Source organism: Podarcis vaucheri (genome assembly GCF_965113315.1).
Source record: "Podarcis vaucheri genome assembly, chromosome: 14".
NCBI classification, from domain to species: Eukaryota; Metazoa; Chordata; class Lepidosauria; order Squamata; family Lacertidae; genus Podarcis; species Podarcis vaucheri.
This window is the reverse complement of record NC_138752.1, coordinates 50,844,796-50,855,203: the sequence shown is the minus strand read 5'-3', so window position 1 is coordinate 50,855,203 and position 10,408 is coordinate 50,844,796. Positions and strand designations below refer to the sequence as shown.

General features: G+C 47.3%; 1 protein-coding gene across 4 annotated transcripts in view; it reads left to right on the top strand.

Annotated features, from left to right (window-relative positions):
- The window catches only part of LOC309518987 (lysosomal alpha-glucosidase-like), a 40,207-nt gene that overhangs the window by 8,418 nt on the left and 21,381 nt on the right, over positions 1–10,408 (top strand). For all 4 annotated transcript variants that reach the window (XM_082199676.1, XM_082199679.1, XM_082199678.1 and 1 more), the window contains exons 2-5: positions 3,623–4,154; positions 6,331–6,476; positions 6,757–6,922; positions 8,959–9,055. In XM_082199676.1, the coding sequence (XP_082055802.1) occupies positions 3,633–4,154; positions 6,331–6,476; positions 6,757–6,922; positions 8,959–9,055 (931 nt within the window). In that variant the 5' untranslated portion in view covers positions 3,623–3,632. The remainder of the gene's footprint in view (positions 1–3,622; positions 4,155–6,330; positions 6,477–6,756; positions 6,923–8,958; positions 9,056–10,408) is intronic.

The window sequence follows — 10,408 nt, the reverse complement described above, 5'->3', positions numbered from 1 at the left end:
TCCTCCCCGCCCCCATTGGGGACGGGAGGGAGGGAGGGGAGGGGAGGGGAGGCCGGGAGGGAGAACAGCGGCAAGCAACAAGCGCGCGCCGAAGCTCCTCCTCCCTCTCGAGCCGCCCGGCCAATCGGGGCTCGGGCCGTTTTCCGGGGACGGGTTGTCACCCGAGCCTCGCCACGGCAGACGTCAGCGAGCCTGGGGCGGGGCAAGGGAGCCAAAGCCACGCCCTCTCGCTCCTGCTTCTCTCCCTCCTCCTCCTCCTCCTCCCGGCTCTTCCTTCCTCGCTCCCACCCACCCGCCGTACTTGGCGTAGCCCCGCCCACTGAGGAATGTTCATTCATGCGGGGGGAAGGAAGCGCGGGAAAAGCGGGTGAATGGAGCTGGGTGGTCTCTGTCGGCAAAGCGCATGTGTTTCCTGATGGTTTTGTTTCTGTTGAAGCGGAGGGGAGGGGGAAGAAGAGGCTGGTGTTTCGGGGGCGGGGTTAGAAACCACATCAGATACAATATTACCGTAGAATTGTAGAGTTGGAAGGGAATCCAAGCTTCAACCCCACCCCACCCCCTCAATGCAGGGGTCTCAGCTAGGGCATCCATATCAGATGGCCAAAATAATAGTAATTGCCAGGGCTATTGTAGTGCTGCTGTCAATTACAGTGAAAGACCTACACTAGCTCCCAGTACATTTCCGAGCACAATTGAAAGTGTTGGTGCTGACCTTTAAAGCCCTAAACGGCTTCGGTCCAGTATACCTGAAGGAGAGTCTCCACCCCCATCATTCTGCCCAGACACTGAGGTCTAGTGCTGAGGGCCTTCTGGCAGTTCCCTCGCTGCGAGAAGCCAAGTTACAGGGAACCAGGCAGAGGGCCTTCTCGGTAGTGGCACCCGCCCTCCCACTGGATATCAAAGAGAAACTACCAGACTTTTAGAAGACATCTGAAGGCAGCCCTGCTTAGGGGATTTTTTAATGTTTAATAGACTATTGTATTTTAATATTCTGTTGGAAGCCGCCCAGAGTGGCTGGGGAAGCCCAGCCAGATGGGCTGGGTATTAATAATAATAATAATAATAATAATAATAATAATAATAATAATAATAATTACAAATCAGCCTGCTGTTTGCAACATTTTTCTTTGTGTGCACAAGTTATGGTCAAACCGCCACCTGAAGTCCTTTGTCCAGTTCTGGGCATGATAGTTTAAGAAGGATATTGACAAGCTGGAATGTGTGCAGAGGGGGGTGACCAAGATGATAAAGGGCCAGAGAATCAAGCCTTATGAGGAACAGTTGATGCAGTGGGTCAAGGGGAGATATGAGAGCCATCTTCAAATATCTAAAGGGATGTCACATGGAAAATGGAGAAACCTTTTCTGCTGCTTGGGAGGGTGGGATCTAAACAGAAAAGTATGGAGATTCTGACTAAATGCTAGGAAGAACTTTCTGACAGTAAGACTCCCTCGGGAGGTGGTGGACTCTCCTTCCTTGGAGGTTTTTAAGCAGAGCTTGAGTGGCCCTCTGCCATGGATGCTTTCGTTGAGATTCCGGCATTGCAGGGGGTTGGGCTAGATGGCCCTTGGGGTCGTTTCCAGCTCTACAATTCTGTGTAAAATCTGCCAAGTGAGAATAACAATTCATAGATGTAATGAAGGGGTCTCTTATTTGTTCTTTCACAATAGCATTATAGTCTTATGCAACTCTTTTTAGACGTAAACTAGTTCTGTCAGTCTTTTAAGGTTGCTCAGTACCCTTTTCTTTGCGGTATAACAGACACTGCCCCCCCCCCCGTTCATTTATGTTACGTTTGTTTCATTTTATTAAATCAGATTGATTTGGGATGTCTGCATATTTGAATTCTTCCTCTAAAAAAGCTTTTAAAACAATCGTTTTGGATTTTTGCCACAGTAGGAAAGCACGAAAACACTTTCGCTTTCTTTTTCTCTGCAGTGAGATCAAATAAATCAAAGGGGGGGGGGTGATAGAACAACGCCTGAAAAACAGAGACAGAGTATGTTCAAGAGCCCTGATTGGGGGAAAGGTAGCAAGTTCTGCCCTAGAGTGATAGTGCTGAATTTTGCACCTTGCAATAATGGTTTTTCTGTGTGGCCCTGTATGTACTTGGGGGGGGGGATTCTATGAAACTTAAAGCACAGCCAGTGCAGGTCTACTCAGAAGTAACCTTAGGTTACTTGCTTCTGTTGCAAGTAAAGGACACTTACAAATTGTTCTGTTAGTAGGCAGGCTTTTACTTATCATCACCATCATCAATTTTGTTGCTGTTTCCTAAATACCAGGCGGTCTCCAGGCAGTGCACACACACAAAAATAAAAACACATGTTTCAAATAAAAGCTTTTTTTTAAAAAACAGGCAGGAATAATTAACAATTGTTGCGCAACAAAAAACAACTCAACCTCTAAAAAGCAAACAGCATTACTGTTTGCCACAGCTAAGAATGCAGCCCAGGCATATAAGCCATGGAATCCAGCTCATGGTGTTCCTGGGAGCAGACTCAAAAAAATATTCTGCTGAAAACAAATACAAGAGCTTATTCTAGGAGGTTTGCGGTAGTGCCATCCAACAGTTGCAAGACAGAAGGCTTTATTCCTTCCTGCTGTTACTATTATCAAGCGCAAACACATGGAGATGGATTTGTTTTAGCTCTCCCAAGAGGTAAGCCTAGCTGCAGTAAATAAGGAAGCACAGGGTGACTGCAAGGTTGTTTGACATGTGTGTATATGTTGCTTTTTAAAGCTGCTGCCCTCAAGACTGGTAAAACCAAGTAGGGCATTGAGATGCTAACAAGGACATAAGCAGGCCAATGGCCCATCTCATTCCTGGTCAGTCACTGATAGTTTAGATCTTATAAGTGAAATTAATTTCTTTTGTCCTGACATGTAGCACCATGTGTTTACATTGCTTGGCGTTCATGTTTTTACCACCCATTCACTCAGTTTGGAAAAGTCCTTTTGGAGCTTTTTCCTGAACAATTGAATATTGTCAGTGAATGTGACCACCTCATTTCTCACCTGTAACTCTAGATCTTACATAAACAAGTTAAAAACCACACATACCAAAACTGCTTCTTAGGACACTCTACTTAATTTCCTACTTTCTTTGTGTCAGTTACTATAGCAGGAATAGGGAACCTGTACTCCTCCAGAAATTTTGTTGTACTACAACTCCCATCATCCCTGTGCATTGACCACACTGGCTGGGGCTGATGGGAGTTGGAGTCGGATAATGTTTGGAGGTTCACAGGTTTCCCATCCTTGTTTTAAAGCCTAAAAACCACACTTGGAATTAAAGATCTTAAACAGCTTTATAGGCTCATGTTCAGGTTCCACGCTTTTGAAAGATGCTGGCAGTTAGGGAAGCTGTTTAAAAACTGGCAAGATGTGCTCAGTTTTATTGATCCAGTCAACAGTTCAGCAGCTGCACTTTTGGCTGTGTGAACTTTCTGAATAGTCTTCAAAGGCCGTCTCTTGTACAGTGCATCACAGTAGTCTAATGTCAAAGTTACTGGGGTGGTGGTAGATAACATTCTGCGCTTATTTCTTCAGTTCCTGTGGTTGCGAATAAGAGAAATATTGTCACATTGGGTTTCTTCTTCCTTTCTCCTTCCTCATCCAGCACGCAGAAAATGAAGTCCTATCAGAAGCTGACGGCAGACGTCCCCCAGATCACAGAATCCGGAGAGGAGGCCGCTGACGGGAAACCGTTGTGTCATCAGAAGTTGTCCACTTGGTGGCTGGGTGGGGGCCTCCTGACGGTGGCTGCCCTGCTTAGCGGGGTGACCGTCTGGGTTCTCGGGCAGATCTGGTGGGGTCAGCACGGAACGCCACCCCTGACCAAGTGCGTCTCCATCCCAGAAAGCCTCCGCTTTGACTGTTTCCCGGAGAGAAGCACAGTCGTGACGCGGGAGCTGTGCGAGGCCCGGGGATGCTGCTTTGTCGATGGTGACTGGCCTTCAGGCAGCGCGAGGGGGGTACCCTGGTGTTTCTACCCACCTGACTTCCCCAGCTACGCCTTGGGCAGCCTGAATGAGACTGAGCTGGGAGTGCGAGGATTTCTGACCAGGAAGGCAAAGACCTATTACCCAAGAGATGTTGAGAAGCTGCAGCTCAGCGTGGAGTTTGAAACAGATGCCCGGCTGCATGTCAAGGCGAGTCATTTCCTATGGGTTAATTGCTCCCAGAGCTGTCGCTTTCCACTTTTAATCCTACTGAGCCTTCACAAGAGAGCTGGGAATGGGCTGCCAGCCCACGAGGGAGCACGCATTTTGCTTACAGAAGGTCCCTGGCACCCCCAAGGGAAAAGGCTTCTCAGACTCTGGAGAGCAGTTGCCAGCCTCTGTACACTAGGGTTAATAATAATAATAACAATAAATTTTTATTTATATCCTGCCCTCCGCAGCCGAAGCCGGGCTCAGGGCGGCTAACAATAAAATAATACAACATTCTAAAATCATTTCATTATAAAATTAATTCAAATCAAATTGGTTGAGCAACCAGGGGCCCTCCGGATGTTGCCAGGCTCCTGTTATGCCTGACCATTGACCATGATGGCTGGGGCTGGTGGGAGTTGGAGCCCGACAACACCCAGAGAGCAACAAGTTCACCGCTCCTGTGCTAGATTAAATGATAAATCACGATATTCAGTGATATTCAAGTAGTTTACGGTGCACTGAAATGAAAACAGGCAAAGATTTCTCACTAGCTCCAAAAGCGTGAGGCCATACGTTTGATTCTGCATGCTGTCTATTCCAGGGCTGGAGAATCAGTTGTTGGACTCCAGCTCCCATCAGCCCCTCGCAGCATGGCCAGTGGACAGGGATTCTGGGAGTTGTATTCTCAAAACACCTGGGGGTGGGGGTGCACTGGCTCCCCACCCAGATCAGCTGTGCTATTTTCAGCTGGGCAGTACTGGGGCGCAACGAACCCTTCAGGGCAGGGGCCTTGGGGGAGAGGAGAAAGGGCATACTTCAGTGGGGGAGTATCTGCTTGGGGTGTACAAGTTCCCAGGATCGACCCCCAGCTTCTGCAGGTAGGGCTGGGGAAAACCCCTTCCTGAAACCCTAGTCTGTAAGGAGACAAAACTGATGGGCCAGTGATCTGACTTCCCACATACCCTGATGTTCATGCTGGATGTGCATTCGGAAGCGAGAGAGGCAGCGGGAAATGGGAGATTTGTACATGCAGGAAATGCTAGTTTTGCGCAATGAAAAATGCTTTTGAAAGCTAACGGACCGTGGCTGCCTTATCAGGCTGCTGGTCTTCAGTCAGCCTTCATCAGCCTGGTGCTGTTATTATTATTATTATTATTACAGTGGTGCCCCGCAAGACGAATGCCTCGCAAGACGGAAAACCCGCTAGACAAAAGGGTTTTCCGTTTTTGAGCTGCTATGCAAGACGATTTTCCCTATGGGCTTGCTTTGCAAGACGAAAACGTCTTGCGAGTGTTCCGATTTTTTCCCGCTCCCCCCCCCTTTTCTAAGCCGCTAAGCCGCTAATAGCCTTTTAGCTGCTAATCCGCTAAGCCTTTAATAGCACTAATCCGCTAAGCCGCTAATAGGGTTGCTTCGCAAGACGAAAAAACCGCTAGACGAAGAGACTCGCAGAACGGATTAATTTCGTCTTGCGAGGCACCACTGTATCACCATCATCATTATCATTGTTATTATTCATATTCATTAATAATAATAACGGTAATGAATACTTGGTAGTTTCACATTACCCAAAGGACTCCAGACAACTGACAACACATCTTAAAACAAACATAGATACATTAACACAAACACATTACGTTTACAATCAATGCAGTACAGCCGCAACTTAACGCCCAATTTACTTGTGTGATTTCAACCTTGTGCGGTTGAAAGCTGGCTGGTTGAAACTGTGCATATCAATTGTACACAAGGCAGGTGCAGAAAGAGCTTTTAAGCTCTCTGCCTTGCTGGAGGGAGGGGGGCAGTTCCATGGGGGTGGTTCAAGTATACATGTTTTTGTGTATACACTTCATCCCTGCGTTACTCCTGCACAAGATGCGACCGTACTGTACATTCTGTTTTTAATTTATTCAGTGTCGGCTGTCGGAGACTGCCTCTCCCATCCGCCCCACTCAGCACAGCCATGCTGGCAGGGGCTGATGGACATTGTGGTCCAAGGCATTGGGAAGACCTCAGGTTGGCAGAAGCTGTCTTAAGTGGTTGCAACTGGAGACCTTCTTTCGCTCTCACATGCAGCTTTAGGATCCTGGCCTCAGCTTGAGCCCTTGGCACAATTCACAGTGTCTTGCGTCTCCCGTTTACCTGGGTGTGTCTATGTGTCCCCTTTTTGTAGATCACTGATGCCACAAAGCCTCGGTACGAAGTGCCCCTTGATGTTCCTCCAGCAACCAAGAGAGCAGAGAATCCCTTGTACACCATTGAGTTCTCCAAGGAGCCCTTTGGGTTGATAGTGAAGCGGAAATCTTCGGGGACCGTGCTGTAAGAATCCGTCTCTTCCCCTCTAGATTTATGTATTTGTTATTCACTTCTTAAATTCATGTCCCGCTTCCAGGGTCCACTACTTCCACTACTGCTTAAAGCAGGACCTCTCCTGGAAGGAGGGGCCTTCCCTTGGACTTTAGTATCCCACCACATTTTAAAGCTACTCTCTCTGTTCAGCCATGAGGACTAGAAACACATTTGGCAAGGGGAAACATCGGTAAGCAGCCTTTTTCTCGTCACCTGTCCTTCCTAACATCTCTTCCCCTCCCTTCTTTAGGTTGAACACAACAGTGGCTCCTTTGTTCTTTGCTGATCAGTTTCTGCAGATTTCTACAGTCCTTCCATCCACGTTCATTTATGGACTGGGGGAACATCGAAGCAACTTCTTGCATAGTCTGGAGTGGAACACCCTGACCTTCTGGGCCCGAGATGTCCCTCCTACGGTACCTTTTATGCAAGATGGGGGGGGGTCTTAACTATTTTCAGTCATGCTGTAGCTTTATTGCCCCCTCCCTGGTCAAATGTTCTCTCTTCTTTCATTGTTTCCTTACATGTTTGAATGGCCAAAGGTGGATCAGATTCTCCCATGCTTTTTTTAAAAAATGTTGATTAATAACAACTGCTGAGTCCCCAATTCAATTAAGGAACTTGGTTGTGTTAGAGGGGTTAACCTTACCCCCTTCAGGCTGCCTGAGCCAGCATGGTGTAGTGGTTAAGAGCGGTGGACTCGTAATCTGGTGAACCGGGTTCGCATCCCCACTCCTCCACATGCAGCTGCTGGGTGACCTTGTCTCTCAGCCCCACTCACCCCACAGAGTGTTTGTTGTGGGGGAGGAAGGGAAAGGAGAATGTTAGCCGCTTTGAGACTCCCTAGGGTAGTGATAAAGCGGGATATCAAATCCAAACTCCGCCTCTTCTTCTTCTGCCTTCCTATTTAAAATTCCCTCCTCCCCCAAAGTGGCTGTTTGCCCCATGAGCCAATGTTCCCATAAGGCCCCATGTTTGTAATCACCGACACCTGTCAGAACCATCACTCCTCCATAAATGCGACCCAGGGAAAAGGCAAGAAGGTTCTGCTCCATACATATAGTTAACTTGTGGAATTTGCTGCCACAGTCAATGGCCATCAGTTTAGATGGCTTTGTGACCAAGCAAACCCAGGGAGGTCCACCCAATGATTGCCTTCCATCTCCTCCTTGTAGCCTTCCTGGAGGCATCCAGTTGGCCACTGTGGGAAGCAGGATGCTGGACTATCATGTCTGGCTGCCTCTCTAAACCCAAGAAGAGCCTGTTGGATCAGGCCAATGGCCCATCTAGTCCAGCATCCTGTTCTCACAGTGGCCAACCAGATGCATCTATTGGGCTATCTGCAAGCAGGACCCTGAGCCACAGCAGGAGGAGAAGAAGAGGAGTTTGGATTTGATATCCCACTTTATCACTACCCGAAGGAGTCTCAAAGCAGCTAACATTCTCCTTTCCCTTCCTCCCCCACAACAAACACTCTGTGAGGTGAGTGGGGCTGAGAGGCTTCAGAGAAGTGTGACTGGCCCAAGGTCACCCAGCAGCTGCATGTGGAGGAGCGGAGACGCGAACCCGGTTCCCCAGATTACGAGTCCACCGCTCACAGAGGGCACATCACAGTACCCATAGAGGAGGTGATGATGATGACAAATGAGAACTGGAAAACGGAAACCATACCCAGTATAAAGGATTGGCAGGTCAAAATGGTAAACTATGCCGAGCTTGCTAGACTAACAGGTAGAATACGAGACCAAGATGAACAGAAATTTCAAAAAAAATGGAATAAATATTGGAATTATATCGGAACCAATTTGTAGAGGAAACTGGCGGGGTTGGAATAAATCTAACAGTGAGTGATTAACTTTTAAGAATAAAAACAAAATACTTGATTGTGGAATTTATTTGATACTTACCAAAAGGGTGGAGGGGAGTCCAGGGCTCGGCAGAGTCCGAAATATTATGATTTTCTTTTTCTTTTTATGATTTTTTGTATAATTTGGGAAAGGGAAATAATAAATTATGTAAATATGTACTTATATGTATACTGATATGTTTAGCGGTATGTTTATTTGTATATTTTCTTTGTGTAATTTGAATAAAAATGTACTGGGGGGAAAAAAACACTCTGTGAGGTGAGTGGGGCTGAGAGACTTCAAAGAAGTGTGACTGGCCCAAGGTTACCCAGCAGCTGCATGTGGAGGAGCGGGGAAGCGAACCCGGTTCACCAGATTACGAGTCTACCACTCTTAACCACTACACCACACTGGCTACAGTCACTGGGCGAGGGATCTTGGGCTTGGGTTTTGCTTGCAGGTTTCCCACAAAGAGGCATCTGGTCAGCCACCGTGAGAACGGGATGTTGGACGGGACGGGCCATTGGCCCCAATCCAGCAGGGCTCTGCTTGCGTTCTTGTGAAGTGCTGGCTGAAAATGAGTCTTGACTTCTTTTTGTTTTCAGGAGTCCTTCAATCTCTATGGCGTCCACCCCTTTTACCTTGCCATGGAGAGAGACGGAGCTTCCCATGGGGTATTCCTCATGAACAGCAACGCAATGGGTAGGTGTCCCCTTGGCACCTTTTGGGGTGAAATAATTTAGATACTTAAACCAATCTGAACGTTCTGAGCATTGCCCAGGTGGATCTGCTTGAAGGCGATGAATAAAGAGAACCAGGGAGTTTCAGGCTCTTCACTGGAAGCAAAGAGAAAAATGTTTGTAAGCTCACTTCTTTTGAATAACTAGTCAGAGGGTGGTCAAAAGTGGGTTCGTCTTCAGGGGTTTGTATTTTTAAAAAATTCCAGGTGACACATGCTTTTCAGGCAATCAGATGGACTTCAGATGCGCGGGAAGCCGATCTGAGTCAGTGCTTGCGAAGTAAAGGAGGAAAATGGAGTTTTGGAGGTGCAGCAGGGGCTTTTTACGGAGGCAAGAGCCTTCTGTTTCCTGCCGTGAGGCGGGCTCTTTAGCAACCGCTGGGCGGTTTAACCGCATCTTGCAGCTGCTGGCTCTTTGCCTTCATAGCCAGCTGCTTCTCAACCCTCCTTGGCTGTCTGTTGTCTCCGACCTTCTCTCCAAGGGGCTTGGCCTTTTGACTGCATGGAGACCACAGAGTGGCTGGTAGAAAAAGAGAGGGAGAGGCAGGGGGCCTGCATCAGCTGAGAGGGCTACAGGCACCATTTGGGCCAAGTACTTCCAAGACACAGATCGTGTTGGCAAAGCCATGAAGAGTAAGGGAGAAGAGGGACCTTGGTGTGTCCCCGAGGGCTCTTAAGACTAGTGAAGTGGCTCCCAAACTTTTTTGGGCCACTGCCAGCTTGGATCCATAACATCATCCCCAGTGCCTTCCTTCATAATACAGTGGTACCTCGCAAGACGAATGCCTCGCAAGACAAAAAACTCGCTAGACGAAAGGGTTTTTTGTTTTTTGAGCTGCTTCGCAAGACGATTTTCCCTATGGGCTTGCTTCGCAAGACGGAAACGTCTTGCAAGTTTGTTTCCTTTTTCTTAACACCGTTAATACAGTTGCGACTTGACTTCAAGGAGCAACTCATAGAACGTGGTGTGGTAGCCTTTTTTGAGGTTTTTAAAGACTTTGGTATTTTTGAAGCTTTTCCAAAACTTTCCCGACACCGTGCTTCGCAAGACGAAAAATTCGCTAGATGAAAAAACTCGCGGAGCGAATTAATTTCGTCTTGTGAGGCACCACTGTAGTGGTTCGCACAACTCACTAAGGAAGAGAACAACACAATAAATTCAAAACAGTAACACTTAATTGCACATTTATTGAAAAGCCAATTTAAAAATTCAACAGAATTGATGTACTTGATCCAGTGATGCTAGTCCTTTATACCTCCAGCAGTTTCCAGCATTTTAATTTTTTAAAAAATGCCTTTAAAATATCTGTAGGGTT